Source organism: Choloepus didactylus, chromosome 6 (genome assembly GCF_015220235.1).
Source record: "Choloepus didactylus isolate mChoDid1 chromosome 6, mChoDid1.pri, whole genome shotgun sequence".
In the NCBI taxonomy this organism is placed as follows: domain Eukaryota; kingdom Metazoa; phylum Chordata; class Mammalia; order Pilosa; family Megalonychidae; genus Choloepus; species Choloepus didactylus.
In genome coordinates this window covers 154,781,517-154,804,508 of record NC_051312.1, presented here as the reverse complement: position 1 = coordinate 154,804,508, position 22,992 = coordinate 154,781,517, and the positions used below count along the sequence as shown (strand labels likewise).

General features: G+C 43.8%; 1 protein-coding gene across 1 annotated transcript in view; it reads right to left on the bottom strand.

Annotated features, from left to right (window-relative positions):
* The window catches only part of LOC119538818 (beta-galactosidase-1-like protein 2), a 53,390-nt gene that overhangs the window by 13,955 nt on the left and 16,443 nt on the right, over window positions 1-22,992 (bottom strand). The window contains exons 3-7 of the mRNA XM_037842012.1: window positions 22,370-22,438; window positions 21,343-21,438; window positions 19,308-19,416; window positions 18,021-18,113; window positions 15,899-15,980 (exon numbers count right to left, since the gene is read on the bottom strand). Coding sequence (XP_037697940.1) covers window positions 15,899-15,980; window positions 18,021-18,113; window positions 19,308-19,416; window positions 21,343-21,438; window positions 22,370-22,438 — 449 coding nt within the window. The remainder of the gene's footprint in view (window positions 1-15,898; window positions 15,981-18,020; window positions 18,114-19,307; window positions 19,417-21,342; window positions 21,439-22,369; window positions 22,439-22,992) is intronic.

The following is a 22,992-nucleotide window of genomic DNA, read 5'->3' as shown; positions in this document are numbered from 1 at the left end:
TCAAACGGATCCACAGAAGTGCAGTGAAAATGAAAAAGCCTCACATCAGAATGGCAAGGGTAGCAGAAGTTCTAAAATCTTCTAGAAACAGGAGAGAGAAAAAATAAAGCAGGACATTTGAAAGGCTCAGGAATCAGAATGTCACTATATTTCAGCAGCAACAGAGCATGCCAGAAAATAATGGAACGAGAGCTCCGAAATTCCAGACACCAGGGGCTTCCACAGCAGACCTGGTGGCCAGTCTCAGGATAAGGGCAGGTCAGACACCCAAGAGCCCTTGGAGAGCAGAGACAAGCCCTCTGATATTGACGGGCATTTGGAAAACACCAGCAGATCTTTGGTAGAGCATTTATAAGAGAAAACAGAGAAGAGGGGCAGAAAAGAGAACAACTGAAAAGGAACGAAAAAGAAATGTGATCATTCATTGAAACAAAGCACATGGAAAAGTGAGTCAGTCAGGAACTCCAGGATTCACAAATATTGTGCAGAGCATAATCCTGACACAGCCCTCGGCCCGGCAGTGAACAATATTTACAAATCATTACGCAGGCACTGACTGCCAATTTCAGTCAAAATCGTGAAGAGGCTGTCCTGAAAGGAAGGGGGTGATGAGGGTGGCGAGAGTGAAGGGGTAGCAAGAAGGACAGAGTTAGGAATTGATAGATACACACCACTATGTGCTTACGATTTAGAAATGTGAAGGAAAATATCAAAAGAAAAAGCTGAAAGAGTTCAAAATGGCCATTTCTGGCATGTGGGACCAGGAGGCAGGGCAACGCTCTATTTTTTTTAAGTATTTTTCTGTTATTGTTTGCTGAGACCACAGGAATGTATTCCTTCCATTAACTATTTAATTCTACACAATCCATGCACCAGGGAGGAGACCCCACATCCCGATGTGGTCTGAGACGTGAAGCGCTCAGGGGACCCAGAGCCAGGGAACCAGCCGTGGGAGACAGCACCCCAGAGTGACCTGGAATTCCAGCCCCTCCTCCTGCTCCTCAACCAGAAGCCACTGCAGGGAGGTGGCTACCGTAGTTCCATGTAGCCGGGGCACACACAAAAGCAACCTAAGCCAGTGAGAGGTGCAGCTCTTCCAGGCAGGGACAACCCAGAGGAAGCCCTCGCAGAGCGCACTTCTGCAGCACACAGAGGCACAGGACATGGCAAAAGGCAGTGAGACTCTGGAGAATGCTAGAGCAGGGAAGAAGGAGTGGAGGAGCAGGAGGGGAAGGGAGGGCCAAGCCAGGCAGCAGCTGGCAGAAGCGCCTTCCTGGCAAGGTCACTGAGGCAGAGGGGGTCCGTGTGTCCAAGGGGCGGCAAGGAGGTGGGAGTGGGAGGCACAGGGGGCACTCCCAGAACTAGGGCTCGCAGGCTGAGTGACCCAGGTGCCCCCAGAGGGGTTTAACAGAGGAGCCGGATGATCCGAATTACATTTCTAAAGACACACAAGCTGCTCCACTGAGAAAAAGCTGTAGAGAAGGCAACAGTGAAAACAAGGGAGGGCGGATAAAATGCTCTTACAATAACACAGGTGAGAAATGGTGGCGAGAGCTGGGACAGCGAAACCTGTCTGGGTTCACAGATATTCTGAAAATAAAGCCCACAGGGTCTCCTGAGGGACGGTGTGCCGGGTGCTGGAGAAAGAGGGGCTGAGAATGATGACAGTATGACATCATCAACATGGTGATGCAAGATAGCTCCTGAAAAAGGCTCCCCTCAGATACAACTAATGAAAGGAGAAATCCACTTGCATGGAACTCCAGAGGAGGCTAGAGACTGGAGAAGGACTCCACAAATGCTGCATCAAAGAAAAAGAAAAACAGATAAAAAATTTATGTCCTGGACCCTCCCCCTCACTCAGTCCCACCCAGCTTGGGAGTTGCACAGAGGCAGCAAGGCTGGGTCCCTCCCATCACAGGTTCAAACCATAGAGCCACTCCCAGCAGCAAGTCAGAACCCCACACACATCCAGGCACAGGGACCCGAGTCTGCAGAGACCCAGGGCAGAGCACAAATGGCTGAGGAGCTGCATACAAAAGGGCCCCTAGAATAAGAAGAGACCACAGCAGAACTGTTGCCCAAAGGTGCACAGCTCAGCTCAGGGTCTGACTGCGGGACCACCCAAACAAGGAAAGGAACTTTCTGGATTTACCCCAGCTGGTTCCCCAGGGTGGGATCCCCTAACAGGGAAGTAACCAGGGCAGAAAAGTCTCCCAGAAATAAAAGTGGGGGAGGAGTGGACAGAACTTCTGAGGCAGGACGGGTCCCAGAACTGAAAAGCATAATGAAAGGGGGGCACTCAGTGAGGAAGAGAATTTAAACAAATCAGAGAAGCTGGGAAGAAAAGACTGCACAAAAACAGAACAGATCAAGATTCCCAGAAAAGGAACAGAGGAAAGGAAGCTTTCTCCTGGAGGTGAAACAATTGCACACAAAAAGAGCAATCTTGAAAACTGTACCACATATGCAGCCCAAGAATCACAAGCAGAGGAGCTGAGAAAGTCAGAACAGTTAAACATGGGCTGCTCTAAAGGTCCAGAATAAGCTGGACCAAGCAGCAAACAAGAGCCTTAATACAAAGCCACTCTACAATAAAACCCAAAACAAAAGTGAGAAATTGACCTTCAGTGTTAACACATCAAAATAATCAGATTCCCAGACACCAGCAAAAATTCACAAGCCATGCTAAGAAACAGAAAGATATGGCTCAGTCAAAGGAACAAATTAAAACTTCAGAGGAGATGCAGAATTTGGAACAGCTAACCAAAGAAGTTCAAACAAATCTCCTAAATCAATTTAAGGAGATGACAAAATAAGGATAGAAATAAACTAATAGTGGATATACAGTTAAAGGATTTTAAGAAGATACTAATGAGCAAAACGAAGAATTAGTAAGTTTAAAAAGAAACATAGCAGAAATTATACAGATGAAAGGCACAATACTGGAGATGAAAAATACACTAGAGGCATACAACAGCAGATTTGAGAAGGCAGAAGAATCAGTGGACCAGAAAACAGGACAATCGAAATCATATAGTCAGAAGAACAGATAGAGAAAAGAATAGGAAAAACTGAGCAGTGTCTCAGGGATTTGAGTGACAGAATGAAGCAACAAACATATGTATCATGGTTAGAAGTAGAAGATAAAGGAAAAGAGAATATTTGAGGAAATAATGGCCAAAAATTTCCCAATTCTTATGAAAGACATAAATATACATTTTGAAGGAGCATGATGTACTCCAAACACAGTAAACCCTAATAGACCTACTCTGAGACACATACTAATCAGAATGTCAAATGCCAAAGATAAAAAGAGAACCCCAAAACCAGCAAGAGAAACGCGATTCATCACATATGAAGAACATGCAGTAAGATTAAGTGCCAGGTTTTCACCAGAAACCATGGAAGCAAGAAGGCAGTGAGACGATATATTTAAGGTGCTGAAAGAAAAAAGTGCCAGATAAAAATTCTTTCTCCAGCAAAACTGTACATCAAAAATGAGGGAGAGTTTAAAACACTCAGAGATAAACAGAAACTTAGAGGAACTGAGATGATTCATCACCAAAAGACCTGCCCTACAAGAATTACTAAAGGGAGATCTTCAGGATGAAAGGAAAAGACAGGAGGGCGAGTGGCTTGGAGTAGGGTAAAGAAATGAAGATCTTCAGTAAAGGTAACTAAAAGGGTAAATGCAAAACGCAATAGGTATGGTATCCTCGACATACAACTCTATTCTTTAATTCCTGTAAGAGTCGGAATACAATTGAACAAGAAAAAGGCATATTTCCTGATAATGGACATGAAAAATATAAAGAGATAAAGTGGGACAACACAACATAAAGAGGCGAAAGGCAGGAATAAGGAGCAGAAAATGTGTAAGCTATTGAAGGTGAGTTGGTATCTTTTCAAATTAGTAGCTTACAGTTGTAGGTTGTATAATACAAATCCCAGGGTAATCACAAAGAAAGTATTTTAAAAATATGCAGAAACAGAAATGAGAAAAGGATTAGTCAGATACATCACAGAAGATCAACTATACAGAAAAGGAGTTTGCAATAAAGGAAAAAAATATAAAGATAAAAAATTTAAAAAAACACTCAGAAAAATAGGAATAGAAGGAAACTTCCTCAACATGACAAAGGGCATATATGAAAACTCACAGCTAACATTATACTCAGTGGTGAAAGACTGAAAGTTTTCACCCTAAGGTATGGAACAAGACAAATATGTCCACTGTCTCCACTGTTATTCAACATTGTACTGGAAGTTCTGACCAGACAAGAAAAAGATATGATATATAAAAACCAAAGGACAAAACAGCTGAACTAAGTATGGCCTTTACAGTAAATTAACACTGAATTTTAATGGAATAAACTCCCCAATCAAAAGATAGATTGGCAGAATGGATTTAAAAGGAGTCCATATATATGTTGTTTACAAGAAACTCACCATCGACCCAAAGACACAAATAGGTTGAAAGTGAAAGGTTGGAAAAAGACATTCCAGGCAAACAGTAATCAAAAGAGAACTCGGGTAGCTATATGAATATCAGACAAAATAGTCTTTAAGTCAAAAGCTCTTAGAAGAGCCAAAGAAGGACAACATATATGAATAAAAGGAAGAACCCACCAAGAAAAAATAATAATCAAATATTTATTCACCTAACAATGATGCCACAAAGTTCCTGAGGCAAACACTGGCAACAATGAAGGGCGCAACAGCCGTCTCTACAATAATAATTGAAGACTTCAATACACCACTCTAATCAATAGATAGAACCTCTAGATTGAAGAGCAATAATGAAACATAGAACTTGCATAAAATGATAAATGAACTAGACCTAACAGACATATATAGAACATTGCACCCCAAAACAGCAGGATATACATTCTTCTCAAGTGCACATAGATCATTCTCCAGAATAGAGCAAATGCTGGGTCACAAAACAAGGCTCAATAAATTTATAAAGATTGAAATTATACAAAACATCTTCTCTGAACACAATGGAATGAAGCTGGAAATCAACAACAGGCAGAGAACTGGAAGATCCACAAATATATGGAAGATAAATAATACAGTCTTGAATAATCAGTGGATAAAAGAAGAAATTGCAAGGAAAATCAGTAAGTATCTCAAGATGAATGGAAACAAGAACACAAAATATCAAAACTTATGGGATGCGGTGAAGGCAGTGCTGAGAGTGAAATTTATAGCCCTAAATGCTTACCAGAAAAAAGAAGAAAGTGCTAAAACCAAAGACCTAACTGCACTCCTGGAGGAACTAGAGAAAAAACAACAAATTGATCAGAAAGCAAGCAGAAGAAAATAAATCACAAAAATTGCAGTAGAAATAAATGACATTGATTATAATAAAAACATATAAAGAGCATTAACAAACCCAAAAGTTGGTTCTTTGTAAAGATCAATAAAAATGAGAAACCTTTAGCTAGACCAACAAAGAAAAAACAGAGCATACTAATAAATAAAATCAGAAATAAGAGGGTGGCGTTACTATTCAACACACAGAAATAAAAAGGATTATAAAAGGATACTATGAACAACTGTATGTATGCCAACAAATTGTAAATCCTATATGAAATGGACAGATTCCTAGAAGCACACGAACAACCTAAACTGACTCAAGAAGAAATAGAAGAACTCAACATATTGATTACAAATAAGAGATTAAATCAGTCATCAAAAACCTCCCAACAAAAAAAAGGTTTCACATGCAAATTCTACCAAACATTCCAAGAAGAATTAACACTGTAAAGAAATTTGTCTTATGAACATGGATGCAAACCAATTTGTCTTATGAACATGGATGCAAAAATCCTCAAAAAAACACTAGCAAATCGAATTGTACAACACATTAAAAGAATTACATACCAGGATAAAATGGGATTCGTCCCATGTATGCAAGGGTGGTCAAAATAAGAAAATCAATTAATGTAATACACCACATTAAATCGAAGGGGAAAAAAAACACATGATCATCTCAATTGATACAGAAAAGGCATCTGACAAAATTAAACATACTTTCTTGATAAAAAAAAAACAAAAACTCAGAAAAATAGGAATAGAAGGAAACTTCCTCAACATGACAAAGGGCATTTATGAAAAACCCACAGCTAACATCATACTCAATGACGACAGACTGAGAGTTTTCCCTCTAAGATCTGGAACAAGACAAGGATGCCTGCTGTCACCACTGTTACTCAGTATTGTACTGGAAGTTCTAACCAGAGCAATTAGGCAAGAAAAAGAAATAAAAGGCATACAAATTGAAAAAGAAGTAAAACATTGCACATCACGATATGTTGCTATACGTACAAAGCCCTGACAAATCTACAACAAAACTACTAGAGCTAATAAACAAATACAGAAAAGTTTTGGGGTACAAGATCAACACACAAAATTCAGCAGTGCTTACTGAGAAGGAAATTAAGAAAAAAAATCCATTTACAATAGCAACCAGAAGAATAAAATATCTAGGAAAAATTTTAAGCAAGGATGTAAAGACTTCCACATGGAAAACTACAAAACTTTGCTAAAAGAAATCAAAGTAGGTCTAAATAAATGCAAGAACATTCCATGCTCATGGATTGGAAGCCTAAATATTGTTAAGATGTCAGTTCTACACAAAATGATTTACAGATTCAATTGCGATCCCAATCAAAATTCCAACAGCCAAATTTCAGAAATGGAAAAATCAATCATCAAATTTATTTAGAATGGTAAAGGGCCCCAGATAGCCAAAATCATCTTGAAAAAAGAAGAATAAAGTCAAGAGGACTCACACTTTCTGACTTTACAGCATATTATAAAGCAACAGTGGTTAAAATAGCATGGTACTGGCATCAAGATAGACATATTGATCAATGGAATCAAATTGAGAGTTCAGAAAAAGACCCTCATATCTACAGCCAACTGACTTCTGACAAGGCTGCCCAATCCACTCAATTAGGAAAGAACAGTCTCTTCCACAAATTGTGCTGGGAGAACTAGATATCCATATGCAAAAGAATGAAGAAGGAGCCCTATCTTATCCCATATACAAAAATTAACCCAAAATGAAACAAAGACCTAAATATTAAAACTCCTAGAAGAAAACACAGGGAAACATTTTCAGGATCTTGTTCTAGGCAATCGTTTCTTAGATTTTACATGCAAAGCACAAGCAACAAAAGAAAAAATAGATAAATGGGACCTCATCATGAAAGTGAAAAGACAACCTACTCAACGGGAGAAAATATTTGGAAACCATATATCCGATAAGGGTTTAATATACAGAATATATAGAAAACTCCAAAACTCAGAATAAAAAGACAACTCATTTTAAAAATGGTCAAAAGACATGAATCGACATTTCTTCAAAGAAGATATACTAATGGTCAAAAAGCACATGAAAAGGTGTTCAACATGATGAGCTATTAGGGAAATGCAAACTAAAACCACAGTGAGATGCTGTGCTGGTATGGATGTATTATGTCCCCCAAAACGCCATGTTCTTTAATGCAGTCTTGTGGGGGATGATGTATTAGTGTTGATTAGGTTGGAATCTTTGGATTAGCCTGTTTCCATGGAGATGTGACCCACCCAACTGTGGTTAATACCTTTGATTAGATTATTTCCACGGAGGTGCAGCCCCACCCATTCAGCGTGGGTCTTGATTAGTTTACTGGAGCCCTATAAAAGCTCACAAACAGAAGGGGCTCAGTGCTGCAGCTTAGAGAGACATTTTGAAGATGGCTGTTGAAAGCTGACGCTGTCATTTTGGAGAACGCCATTTTGAAACGCAACCTGGGAGCAAGCAGACACCAGCCACGTGCCTTCCCAGCTAACACGTTTTCTGGATGCCACTGGCCATCCTTCAGTGAAGGTACCCTATTGTTGATGCCTTAGCTTGGAAACTTTATGGCCTTCAGACTATAACTCTGTAACCAAATAAACTCCCTTTATAAAAGCCTATCCATTTCTGGTGTTTTGCATAAGGCAGCATTAGCAAACTGGAAAAGATGCCATTTCACACCACTAGAATGGCCACTATTTAAAAAAAGAAAACAGAAAATGACAAGGGTTGGAAAAGAGGTGGAGAAAACAGGAACAATTATTCATCGTTGGTGAGAATGTAAAATGGTGCCACTGCTGTGGAAGACAGTTGGGCAGTAGTTCCTCAGAAAGTTAAGTATAGAATTACTATATGACCTGGCAACCTCACTTCTAAGTATATGCCCTGTAAAACTAAAAGCAGGACTCAAACAGGTATTTGTATACCAATGTTCATAGTGGCATTATTAAAAATTGCCAAAAGATGGAAGCAACTCAAGTGTCCATCAACAGATGTGGTATATATATACAATGGAATATTATTCATCCATAAAAAGGAATGAAGTCCTGACACATGCAATAACATGGAAGACATCATGTTGAGTGAAATAAGCTAGACACAAAAGGACAAATATTGTTTGATCTCACTGATTTGAAGCAATTAGAATAAGCAAACTCAAAGAGTCAGAACCTAGAATATAAGTTACCAGAGGATGGGGTGGGGATAGGGAATGAGAAATTAAGGCTTAAAATGTACAGGGTTCCAGGCAGGGCAAGATGGCAGCATAGAGAGGTGTGGAATTTAGTTAGTCCTCTAGAGCAACTAGTAAATAACCAGGAACAACTAGTAAATAATCTGAAACAACTGTTAGGGGACATCCATGACTGCTCACACATTGTACACCAGCCTGCAACAGGTGGAACGGCTGAGATAGCAGCACAGAATTGTAAGTAAAGCTCCCAAACTGTGGAGCCAGAACTCCCACCACCACCCACCACAGGCATGGCAGGCTGAGCTGAAACACTTCCATGTGGAAAACAGAAACAGGTTACAGGGAAAGTGGCTCAACCAAGCTCCAACTGCAGTTTTAATTAACAAATGTGGACTACTGAATACAAGCTGCAAGCACAGATAATCCCAGACAAAGCAGGAAGGAAACCTGGGGTTCCTCCCAGTGGAGAGGAGGCAGGGCTGACAGGGAAAAAAATACATAAATAAATAAAAACAGAGGCTTTTAGAGATGGCTGAGCTCAGCATACTGGAATATGGCTGTGCCCCAAGAAAAGGGGCCCAGAGAACCGGGTACCAGCACTGGTTTACTGGTGAAATCAGGGGGCTGGAGACTGACACTGAAAAGGGGCTTTCTCTCTTTTTCCTTTTTTTCTCTCTCACTCTAAGTAGCTCACTAGAGAAAGCGTCAGGCATTTTCAATTGTCAGCACTAACCCAGGAAAGGGTGGAGTTAACAGAGTCAGAGAGACAGAGAAGGAATGTATCTTCCCCAAGAAAAGAGGAGCAGAGCCTGCTCCAGTGGCTGCCATCCCTTTGAGAATTCAGACCCCAGGGCCTGGGGGAGAAAAAAAAACAAAAACCAGAAACAAAGTAAGCTTGGCTTCTGACACCCTCAGCCCCTGGCCAGGACAGGGTCTGATGAGAATTAAAGGGACCACACCTCTTTACACCAGTGGGGAGCTGCGGGCTGACAAGTGCCACCTGCTTGGCAGGATAGGAAAAACACAGGGTCTAGAGGCCTCATAGGAAACTCTGTCAATTTTGTAGGACTCACCCTCAGGAAAATCTGATACTGAATACAGCCTCCTTCTGAGATCTGAGCCCATCTGGTCTGGGAAAATCTGATTGGAGTAATCAAGGAAACCAGATGGCTAGACAACAGAAAATTACAGATCACACTAGGAATGGCAAAGATACAGCCAAGTTCAAAGGAAAAAAATTGCACTTCAACTAAGATACAGGAATTGAAACAGCTGAGAATTAAACAAAACTCCTAAATCAATTCAAAAATCAAATCAAAGAGTTGAGGGAAGAGACAGCAAAAAGAGATGAAGGATATAAAGAAGAAATTGCGTGAACATAAGGAAGAACTTGAAAGTTTGAAAAAACCATTGGCAGAACTTATGGGAATGAAAGGTAAAATACAAGAGATTAAAAACTCAATGGAGACGTACAACAGCAGTTTGAAGAGGCAGAAAAAGATTCACAAACTGGAGAACAGGACATCTGAAATCCTACACACAAAAGAACAGATAGGGAAAAGGACGGAAAAATATGAGCAACATCTCAGGGAACTGAATAACAACATGAAGCTCATGAATATAAATGTCATGGATTTTCCAGAGAAAGAAGAGAAGGGAAAAGGGGCAGAAGCAATAATAGAGGAAATAATCAATGAATATTTCCCATCTCTTATGAAAGACATAAAATTACAGATCCAAGAAGCACAGCATACCCCAAACAGAATAGATCTGAATAGGCCTATGCCAACACACTTAATAATCAGATTATCAAATGTCAAAGATAAAGAGAGGATTCTGAAAGCAGCCAGAGAAAAGTGATCCATCACATACAAAGGAAGCCTGATAAGACGATGTGTGGATTTCTCAATGGAAACCACAGAGGCAAGAAGGAAGTGGTGTAGTGGTGTGATATATTTAAGATACTGAAAGAGAAAAACTGCCAACCAAGAATTTATATCTAGCAAAACTGTCTTTCAAACATGAGGGAGAGTTTACAATATTCTTGGACAAACAGACGAGAGAGTGTGTGAACAAGACACCTGCGTTACTGGAAATACTAAAGGGAGCACTACAGACAGATAGGAAAGGACAGGACAGAGGGGTTTGGAACACAATTTTGGGTGATGGTAGCACAATAATGTAAGTACACTGAACAAACATGACTGTGAGTACAGTTGAAAGAGGAAGGTTAGCAGCATGTAGGACACCAAAAGGAAAGACAGAAGACAAAGACTGGGATTGTGTAACTTAGTGAAACCTAGAGGAGTCAATGATTGTGATAAAATGTACGAATGTTTTCCCATGAGAGAGAACAAATGAATGTCAACTTTGCAAGGTGTTAAAATGGGATGGTATTGGCGAAAAAATACAATCAATGCAAACTAGAGTCTATAGTTAACAGTAACATTGTAATATGCTTCCTTTAATTGCAATAAAGGCAATATACCAAAGCTAAATACCTATAAGAGGGAGATATAAGGGAGGACTATGGGATCCTTGGCATTGGTGTTATTGTCTGACATTTTTATTGTATTTTATTTTATCTTTTCATTCATTGCTTTTTAGTTGTCATTTTTTTCCTTCCTTTTTCTTTTGTCTTTTTACTTTTTTTGCCTCTTCCTCTCTCTTCGTGGAAGAAATGGAAATGTCCTTTTATAGTGATGGTGATGAATGCATAACTACATGATTATACACGGAACCACTGACTGTTTACTTAGGATGGAATGTATGGTGCATGAATAAAACCATCTAAAAAATAAACAGAGGGACAGAAGTGCTGGAGAAAATGTGGAGAAAGGGATGTACCTAGTCACCATTGGTGGGGAAGTAGAATGGTGCAGCCCATCTGGAGGGCAGTGTGGTGGTTCCACAGGAAGCTAAGCATGTGGTTGCTAGATGGTGCTGCAACCCTATTATTGGGTATTTACTTGGAATAAGTGAAAAGAGGGACATGAATGGACTTTGCACAGTGGGGTTTATGGTGTCAGTACTCACAACTTCCAGTGGATGGAGGCGGCCTAAGGGTACATCAACTGATGAATGGAATGGCGAACTATGGTGTATACATACAATGGAATACTGAGCTTCTACAAAAAGGAGTGAAGTTGTGAGGTATGCAACTAGGTGAATGGACACTGAGGACAGTATGTTGGGTAAAATAAACCAGAAATGAAAAGAAAAATACTCACTAATATGGACTAACTATAATGTGCACGCTCTGAGACCTGAGTCTAAGAGCATAGGTTATCAGGGGAAGGCTTATTGTAAAGGTTCCTAGATTGTAAGCTCTTACAGCAGTTACATCTATTCCTGAGTTGTAATGGCTATTTCTAAACTCTGAGATGCTGAGCTCTTTGTTATCATCTGGCCAGTCCCTGGAACTCTGGATATCTGCATGACATATGAGACTCAAAGCCAGAGTCTGGCAGCTATGAATGTCAGCATTACACCATGTTAAGGAGTCTGAAAAAAGAGATTGGACTTCAATTAGAAATATGAACAAAATGGACTTTGGTTAGGACTAAGATAAATCAGACTGAAAGGTAAAGGACAATATTAACAGTGTTTTTAAAACTTCAACTTCTGTATGAGACCAAAGGAAGACACATTTATTAACTGCAAAATCTATATTGTTTGTAACACACTGTATGATTTAACTTGTATGGTCAGTTTATTCAAACAACACAATTACATGGAACGTCGAATAGGGAGTGAAATCTGGTTGTTTGTACAGGCTATTGTGACTCAGTACATCCCAGAGTAATTTGGGCAGAGAATAAAAATGTATTTGCAAAGTCCCCTTTGAGGGACTGGGGGAAAATGTGAAAATATTAAATTTCTCCACATAGGGAACTGATGATAGTCTCACAAGCATAGGGACTACCAAATTAGAAGGCCAAGCCCTCTATCTTGGGACTTGCCCTTAGGAAGTTTGTTGCTGCAAAGAAGAGACTAAACTACTACTTAAAATTGTGCCTAAGAGTCACCAGAGAACTGCTTTTGTTGCTCAGATGTGGCCTCTCTAAGCCAATTCTGCAGGTAAACTCACTGCCCTCTCCCCTATGTGGGACATGACTCCCAGGAGTATAATGTCCCTGGAAATGTGGGATATGACTCGTGGGGATGAGCTGGGCTCTGGCATCATGGGATTGAGAATATCTTCTTGACCAAAAGGGGGAAGAGAAATGAAACAAAATAAAGTTTCAGTGGCTGAGAGATCTCAAACAGAATCAAGAGGTCACTCTGAAGGTTATTCTTATGCATTATATAGATATCCCTTTTTAGTTTTTAGTATATTGGAATAGCTAGAAGGAAATACCTGAAACTGTTGAACTGCAACCCAGTAGCTTGATTACTGAAGATGACTGTATTAACTATATAGCTTACACTGTGTGACTGTGTGATTGTGGAAACTTTGTGAACTTTGTGGCTCCCACTCCCTTTTTGTACAGTATATGGACAGATGAATAGAAAAATTAGGACAAAAAGTAAATGAATAATAGGGAGGGATAGGGATATAGGATGTTTTGGGTGTTCTTTTTTACTTTAACTTTAATTCTTATTCTTTTTTGTGTATGGTAATGAAAATGTTCAAAAATTGATTGTGGTGATGAATACACCACTATATAATGGCTCTGTGAACAACTGATTATACACCATGGATGACTGTATGGTATGTGAATATATCAATAAAATTGAATTTTCAAAAACGTACAGGGTTCCTATTTGGAATGATGGAAATGGTTTGGTAATGGATGGAAGTGATGGTAGCACAACATTGTGAATGTAATTAACAGCACTGAAATATATATCTGAATATGATTAAAGGGGGGAATGTTAGATTGTATATATGATAGAATAAAGACTTTAAAAACATCCATGGATCTACACTACACAAACTGAATCCTAAGTTAAACCATGGACTTTAATTTACAGTACAATTATAAAAACATGGTATCATCAACTGGAACAAATGTCCCACATCAATGCAAGGTGTTGGTGTTGGGGTGGTGTATGGGAATCCTGTTTTATGCATGATTGTTCTGAAAGCCCACACTTCTCTAATAAAGAAAAAAAAAAAGGAATGAAGTTCTGATACATGCAACGACATGGATGAACCTTGAAGATATCATGTTAAGTGAATTAAGCCAGGCACAAATGGACAAGTATTGCATGATCTCACTGATATGAAACAATTAGAATAAGCAAACTCATAAGAGTCAGAATCTAGAATAACGATTACCAGGGCCTGAGTTGGGGAGTTAATGCTGAAATTATAGAGATTCTATTTGGGTTGATTGTAAAGTTTCAATAATGGATGGAGGTGATGCTAGCACAACTTGTGAAAGTAATTAACTGCAGTGAGTTATATATGTGAACAAGGTTAAAAGGGGAAATCTTAGATCATATATGTGTTATTAGGAAAAAAATTAATGAAACTTAAAAAAGAAAAAGACAAAACCTGATTTTCAAGGGTTCACAGCCACATAAACAAGTAAAATGATAAAGTAAGATAAATTCTATAATTATGGCAGAAATCACAATAAGTTAAAAATGCATAGAAAAAGAAAGACGACAAAGTTTGGGTTCCCCAGTTGGAAAAATGGAGATGAGGGTCATGGATAAGAGGAAGGCAGTAACTGGGGCAGGTTTGGGGAGGGAATCCCGGAAGTTCAAGGTAAAGCCTGTTACACTTGGGAGGCCGACTGGGCATCCCAGCAAAGATGCCCAGTAGGCAGATGGACCTATAGGGCTGGAGTTCCGGGAGAGGTCACAGCCAGAGCCATGGGTTCCACATCTGATCCATCCACACACCACTGACACAAGGATGCTGTGAATCTGCATGAGGCCACCAGGGCAGGGAAGGGGAGAGAAGTGAAGAACCTCAATGTCAGGGGTCAGGGAGACGAGGAGTGACCAGCAGGATACGCTAAGGAGGAGCTGACCCTGAGCTTGGAGGAAAGCCAGAAAACCCTGCCACCTGGAAGCAAAGCAAAGGCCAGTTCTCAAAGAAAAGAGCTTGGGTTCCTGCCAAATATTTGACAGGTGACAGGTCAGAGGTGATAAGGTCTAGAATTGAGATGTATAACCTGGAGGTCACTGGTGATCTCAAAAAGAGGGACTTTGGTGGAATGGGGAGGGTGATAGCTTGAGAGAGCATGCAAGGAAAGGAACTGGACGTACTGGGTATAGACAATGGGCTGGAAATGGAAGCAGAGAAACAGGGCAGTCTCTGCACAAGGAGAGGAGTCAAGAGATGCTTTTTGGGAGGGTTTTGAAGGGTAACATACTCACATGGCGATGGGCACGACCTGGAAGAGAGTAAGTCTGCTGACATGGGGTAGGCGGGGGGGGATGGTGGCTATCCTAGAGTAGGAGTGAGGAGAGTGAGTGTAGCACCCTGTGCAGAGCAGGGACAATCCTCTGGAGTAGCAAGAAAGCAGGTAGCATGAGGAGCATGGTGCTGGTGGGTGGGGGCTGCCATGGCCATCCACTCTACGCCCTCTTTCACAGCCAAGCATCCATCATGCTGGCTCGGCCCTCCATGTGGACAGGCAGTGACCTTCGCAGACCCTGTGGTGGTTTGGAGCTATGTACCCTAGAAAAATACGTTCTTAAACTTAATCCATTCCTGTAGGCGTGGACCCATTGTAAGTAAGACCCTTTGATGAGGTTACTTCAGTCAAGGTGTGGCCTATCTCAGTCACGATGGAGTCTATGACTGGAGTCCTTTATAAGCAGAATGAAATCTAGAGAGAAAGTTACAGAAGGAGCACCCAGAGCTGAAAGTCAGTAGAACTCAGAAGAGAAGGGAAAGGCTAGAGGCTGCCATGTGCATTGCCATGTGACAGAAAAGCCCGGGACCAAGGATCACCAGCAGCCAGCCCCAGAACTCCAGTCTTTGGGAAGAAAGCATCAGCTTGATTTGGACTTCTCCTAGCCTCAAAACCATGAGTCAGGACATTCCCACTGTTTAATCCAATCCATTGTACAGTATTTGCTTTACCATCTAGGAAACTGAAACAGACCCCAACCCTGCCATTCCCCTAGTTGCAGAGCGCTCTCAGTGTCCTGCAACCAAAAGGCTGGGAGCAGTTGGCAGAAATGGGAGACCAGCCACAAAGCTGGCCTGATCTGTCCATCTCTGATGTGGACCCTCCAGCCCTTCTCAGACCAAAGTTTCAGGGCCAGAATCCTGTAATAAGGAGAGAAACAGGCATAGGGAAATTCCTGCTGCAGCTCAGGCCAGCCCAGGGGAGTAGGCAGCCAGACCAGGTGGCCAGCTCGCCACATGGCCTGCAAGCACGCACCTCCACTAACGGTCCCCTTGCTCAGGCCCTCCTTGTTGTCCGAAGTCAGGAGCAGCTCCACGATGCCGCGATCCTCCAAGGCCTGTGGGACAAAAGGAGATGCATCAGTCCATCCTCACCCTCAGAGCTCTGGCAGATCAAGGCAGCAGGGTGGGGCAGCTGCAGAAAGAGGTGGGTTCAACACAAAGTATTCATTTGCCCCCCCTCCCCAGAGAGTGGCAAAAAGCCACCCTCTCTGTGCTAACCACATTCAGCAAGGCCCCAGCATGCCTGGATTCCAGCCTCAGCTTGGGGCAAGGGTGGGAGAGCTCTGGGTGGGCCTTGGGTGCTCCCACCCTGGGCAAGGTGCCTGGTGTGGCCAGTGGCTGGTCCCAGACGGGCCCACTCAGAGTCTGCGCGGCACAGCTGGCTGCCATGCTGTCATCTGGCAGCTGACAGCTAGTTCCAGTGAGTGGGTCAGGACCTCAGGGACAGCCCCAGCCCTGCCCTTCACCACACCAGCACAGGCCACCTTGGGCTCTGGTCAACAAGGGCAAACCCGGCTCAGCCACATCAGTCCCACGCCCACGGAGCGCTGCCCGACCTAATACCACAGGAAACATGCCATGGAAGGGAGAAGTCACAAAGCAGGAAGAACAGACAGACACATGCGCTGTGCCTGAGGGCAGCAATGCTGATTGCTGTTGGCATCTGCGGGGCATTTGGTATTGACCAGGTTGTCCTCATCAGTCAGCACCATTAATACCTTAATTTTACAGACAAAGACCCTCGGGGATGTTGAAAGACGTAGTAAAGGACACAGAGCTAACAAACATGGGCTGACCCCTGAGTCCATCCACCTTCAAAGCCTGGGCTCTGGGGCTCTGTTTGGGATCAGAAACCCCAGCAAGGGGGCATTGCCCTATAGTTATTACCCTCTCAGAACTATGACAAGACTGTTTATTTCAGCTGAATTATTTTGCAAATAGGGGAGGCAGAGACAGAGTCTAATAGGCGAATTAAGCTCATGTGTGATCCTGGTGCTGGTAAGGAAAGAGCAGAAGGAACAGAATTCTTATGGGTCCGCTGAAGCTGTGGGAGTTCACTCCATGAGAACAGGTGAGACTGTTTCAACAGCCCCCAGTTCTCCAACCCATCTCTCACCCATATTAAAAAATGCCGAGCTAAGCTCCCACCATACGGCTTACAGGGGCCTGTGAAGCTCCACAGACCAGGCACACCTCACTTTACTACGTTTCACAGATACTGCGTGTTTTACTATTGAAGGTTTGTGGCAACTCTGCAACGAGCAAATCTATCAATGCCATTTTTCCAAGAGCATGTGCTCACCTTGTGTCTCTGTGTCACATTTTAACTAAGGCTGGTACATTGGTTTTTTTAGACATACTGCTATTCCACACTTAACAGACTACAGGATAGGGCAAACATAACTTTTATATGCACTGGGAAACCAAAGGTTTCACGTGACTTGCTTTATTGCGGCGGCCTGCAACTGAACCCACAATGGGTTGGGAGGGTGTAACCACAGCTTGACTCTTCCCACTTTGCTTTTCACAGGCCCTGATTCATTGACTCTGCAGAGGAAGGGGTAACTGATACTTCCTGGGCACCTCACGGGCAGACACCTCTCTCCAGGCCCCAGGGAAGCGTGGCCAGGCAGGAGAGGCCCCTGGAGGAGCTGTGCATATCCTCTCCTATTCCTGCTCTCTCCTTCTGTGCAGCTCAGAAATTAAGTAAACAACCGCTGAGAAGCCCAGGGCCCAGGGGAGAGCACAGCGAGTGAGGCAGAGGGAACAAAGGGGGCCTGGGCCTGGGCTCCTTCGAGCTAAGGTGGAGACAAGGAGGGAGGAAGCTAGAGGTGCAGGTGCACAGTGCTGGGCTCTATGCACATTAATGTTAGCTGACTAATACTAATGAGTGCTTTCCCTATTTTGACCAAAATAACAGGGCAAATTTGGGACAAAGCTAAGACTTGAGCGGAGTCATTTTCTGCTGGTTCACAGCCCATTCTGTCTTAGGAAGATCCCTGGGAGAAGAGGTCAGGCCCAAGGAGAGCCAAAGTCTCCGCTGTTGAAATGGCCCGGGAGGAAGGACATGGGGTCGTGACTGGGCCGACTCTTACCTTCTTTACGTAAGGCATGTAGGCGGGGTCTTTGTGATAGGAGCCATACTCGTTCTCCACCTGCACAGCAATGATGGGTCCCCCGAGCTTGTACTGGGGAGAAGAACAATCAGAGGCTGATTAGGAACCGATCATCTGAAGTCACCACACCAATGACCAGCAAAACGTCCCACTGGGAAATAAGCCTCCAAAGGTCAGGTGTGCTGTGTCCATGGCTGAGTGTATTCCTGAGCCAAATTCCTGGCGTTACCTTCCCTACCACCCACCCCTCCACCTCCACCACCCAACCTATTATTGCAATGTGCTGAATCACTCATTTAAACAGCTCCAGTAATCTCACCTTGCCTGAAAAAATCTAGGGTAATAACTTCCTAGCCTCTTCCTTCCCACATGACTAGGGTTGCCAGATTTAGAAAGAAAAAAAAATGGGGGACATCCAGTTTGAATTGCAGATAAGCGATGAATAACTTTTTAGCATAAGTATGTCCCAAATATTGCATGTGTGTTCTATGATTCATCTGCCAAGTTTACACATGAGCAAGCACTTTTCTTTGATCTGTGTGTTGCATGAACATCCCAAACCACTGACTCAACAGCAATTATTTTTATTAATGTAATAATTATTTACCAATGTACAAATCTTGCAATGTCATTTTTACTGGTTTTACATAAGCAACTGGGCTATTCCCAATCTTGCTTTTTTATTGCTTCCAATGATTCCATGAGATGTTCAGATATCCCCCACCAAAAAAAGCAATTTCATTTTAACATATATGTTTTGAATAATAAATGTATACCATGCAGCCCCTTGCTGGCAGCAGTGGGAAGCATGTTGAAAAGTCATTGACTGTGTTTTATAACTACAAAAAGTCCAGAATCACTCTCGTGTGACAAGCAAGGACCCATCTGTATGTGCTCATCTCTGCGCAGTCTGGGCCACTGAGGCGGACACACCAATGAGTAGCTTTGGATGATCGTCAAGGCCTTCGTTATCTGATCATCATTAAGTGCTGCAGCTCAGGGACCATACAAAGCAGGGAAAACCTTACTCCTGCCTGTCCTGTCAGCAGTGCCTGAGACCGCACTGCAATGCATAGACCTTTTTAAAAGACAGCTACTACAAGCCCCGTCAATGATAAATCGACAAGCAAATATTCAAATCTCAGAACTTTTTACAGCAGCGGGGAAGAGCGTGTTTTGGGGTTGACAAGAACCGTGAGCCCTTGTCCTGAGAGCTAACGCAGGATCAGACAGGTGAAGAGGAAAGAAGAGTGAGTTTGCCTTTACCTGGAGAGGGACCACCCTGGACATCAGGTGGTCAAAATAAAGGTCCACCGCTTCGGTGAAGCCCTTATAAGTTGTTCTCAGCTTCATGTCAGGGTCTTGGAGTAACCAGCTTGGAGTAAAGAGAGGAAGTATTTGTTTTACTGTCTGTGAGTCTGATTTGAGCAGGAGGCTGGGGGAGCAAAAGGGAAGCAGCTTCAAAGCGATCAGGAACAGTCTTGAGACCACAACGAACTGAGATTCACTCTCTCCCCAACACCTCCAGGAAGTCATGAGATTATTCCAACTGATTCAGGAGCAAAACCTGTGGACATGCAGCTTCACTCACTGCTGCTACCTCCTAAGGGACACAGGAATTTTACTCATGGCTACAGGTCACAGCTGCAGGTCAAGAGTGAGAGAAGCTCTCCATTGGTCCCAACCCAAAGGATCCAACCCAGTTTCCAAGCACTGACTCTACAATCTTCTTATGAAGGAGGAATCCCAAAGAGTCAGGAATCACTGGAGTTGGAAAAGAGCAGACTCAGCCTGCCTCTTCCACTGTCACCCAGAAAAACCAGCCTGAAATGAGACTGGAGAGAATAATTCTGCAAACACCCCTCTCCTCAGCCTCTAGCTCTAGAATTCTGATGCTGCCACAGATGGCTCTTCAGAGCCTAGAATGGAGGGGCAGCAAAGCAAGAAGAGGAGTTTTGATTTTTACAACCTCTATGCTGTGATCACAAAGTTCTACAGATGAACAAAGAGCACCTTGGATTAGTTCCATGCCAGAGTCAAGGGATTTTCTCTTCTCACTTGAAATTCTGAGAAAACACTTATATTTCCTAACAAAAGGCTGAGATGCTTCTCTTGCCCTGATTGGCAAGTCCTGAAGAGGGTCAGAAAATTATCAATTTATGCTAGGGAAAAAATGGATGAGAAGAGAGATGAACACCTCCACATGGCACCTCCTGCAAGATGCGGCTAACGTCTCATTCCTCCTGAACTTCCGAACTCGGCCGGCCTTCCCAGGCCTCCGGCTCCTCGGTGGTGAGGAAGACAGAGGCAGGTGAGGCCTGGGTGTCAGCGCGGCATGCCCCTGAACCGAGATGGGGGGATCCTGCCCTCCTGCCCCAGCTGAGCTGCAGGAAGCTGACGCAGCACACGGGTCTCTAATCCCTGAGTCTCACGGCCTTCAGAGGGTGCATCGCCAAGCCGACAGGCAGAAAGACAGAGATGGAGGCACCCGCCCACCCACCCTTCAGGGAAGGCTGTGTCCTACTGGAAACAGGGAAGAGAAAACAAGCTCCCGTGGGGGCACTGTGGGCAGAGGCTGCTCCCCAGGAGACCTCGGGACAAGCGGGATCAACTTCCTTCCCTCCTGGAGGGCGTGGGGTGGGGAAGTGCGTCTAACCATCTGGTAAGGTGTGGGGAGAGGAAAAGGTTAGGCCTATTCACAAGAAAACCTTCATACTGGAAAATACTGGTAAAATCAGGATGACTGGGAATGTACCCGGCACCACTTGATCTTGTCCAGATTTCTATTCCAAGAGCAGATTATTTTCCTGACCTCAGCTGACACCACTCATAATAGGATAATAAATTAATGTCTGAGACTTGATGGCAAGATAATAATAATGTGTTTCTCTTATACTTTACTTCCCAAAATACTTGGACTTTAAATTAAATATATGGTAATGTCCCTAAGAAATTGAAAGGGTAGGTTTGATTTTTCCTGTTTTACAGACAGGAAAAGTGAGGTCCAGAAAAGTGAAGTGATTTGCCTGAGATCCCATCTAAACAGTAAAACCCTAATGAAGTGAAATGTCTTTCTCCAGAGGCTTGCCACATTGGAAAAAAAAAAAAAACAAAAAAAACAAAAAAAAAACAGAGCTTTTTACTGAGGCAACAACCATGACATCATTTTAAATAGTCCTTCCTGGGTGCCACTAATTCTGAAAAGGAAATCCAGTACAGAAGGGAAAAATAGACTTTAAAAGCAGATTTAAACCTCCTGTTGTGATTTGCATCATGCATAAGCCCTTCGCGGCCTGCTTACCTGGGCAGACCTCCCAGGTCGATCTCACTGCAAATGTAGGGGCCTGGACGCAGGATCACCCACAGCCCAATTTCAGCAGCCAGCAGGATAAAGGCCCTGGGAGAGAACAAGGCCGTAAGACTCATGTCAGCCAGAGCCGAGGCCAGGGGGACTGAGCCGGGGCAGGGGTAGGAAGGGAGCCCAGCACCCATCACAGGATGGAGTAGGGTGGGAAGGGAGCCCAGCACCCATCACGGGCTGGAGTAGGGTGGGAAGGGAGCCCAGCACCCATCACGGGCTGGAGTAGGGTGGGAAGGGAGCCCAGCACCCATCACAGACTGGAGTAGGGTGGGAAGGGAGCCCAGCACCCATCACAGACTGGAGTAGGGTGGGAAGGGAGCCCAGCACCCATCACAGACTGGAGTAGGGTGGGAAGGGAGCCCAGCACCCATCATGGGCTGGAGTAAGGTGGGAAGGGAGCCCAGCACCCACGGTGGGGTGCAAAGCACTCAGCTCTTCTCCCCACCTACCTCACTCAATCAGAGAGACTGGGGTGAAGGAAGTAAAGCCAGCAGGGCAGGGAACCCAAAGGTCAGAGGCCAGAGAGGCCTGGGGCTGGGTTTCCACTGGCTCCCAGCGTAGGGCATTGGCCTGGGCCCACTCTAACTCACCGGGGGTGTCCGACAGGGCGCATGAGGCACCCTAACAGGGAGCCTGACCCCAATGGCTTTGCTAACCTACAGTGAGCAGGACCCCCACTCAGGGGACGGCTGAATCCTGGGCCTTAGCAGCTTCCTGGGCTGCAGTGGAGGCCGCAGCCCCACCCCCACCCCACCCCCACTGGGAGGAGCAGGCTCCTGCTGGAGGCGCCTGGGGCAGAGTGCAGAGCCTCCCGGGGTGTCCTGAGAACAAAGGTCAGGACACTCTGTGGTCTCCATGCTTCTCAGAGCAGAAAGCCGAGCTGCCCCTGCTGTTCCCAAGCAGCCCCAAGGAGCCGCTCTCTGCTTCCCACCCAGGGTCTGGCCAAGGAAGCTGCATCGGCACGTACTCCAGATCCAGGTTCCCAGAGAAGTCGAATTTGCCTCTTTCTGGCTCATGGAGGTTCCACGGAACATAGCTGTGAAAGAAAAGAAAATTACAGGCAAGAGCTTTGAGTTCATTCCCCTACTTATGTCACTCCCCAGTATCCTTCTTCATCCCTGAAACCCAAAATAATGGCTGAAGATGTGCTCCTTAAGTGTCATCTTAAGGACTTCAGGCCTGGAACCAAGAATTGATGGAAGAAATCGAGGGGCCTTCGAGAATTCAGGGCAAGTCTCAGGGGACTGATGTCCCTTCTCCTCAGGAGAAGATCTACAAGCTGGGGGAAGCTTACGACCTGCTGAGTGAAAGGCCACATGCTGTGACCACATGTCAGCTCGTGCACGCTCTTCAATAAGGAGTAACCTCATTAGAGAGAAAAGTGAAAAGCCGGTAAGAGGAGAGCCCAATACGTTGTCCTATTTTTACAGAAGAACCCAGGATTTCAAAACTTGGAAAAAAAGGGAAGTTCTAACTCGCAAGAGAAGATAAGAATTGAAGTTAGGTCTTGACTCAGGATGCAGAAGCTATGAGCTCATGTACAATAGTCACGATAACTGTTCTTCTCCCTTAACTTCCACCTTGCTCCTG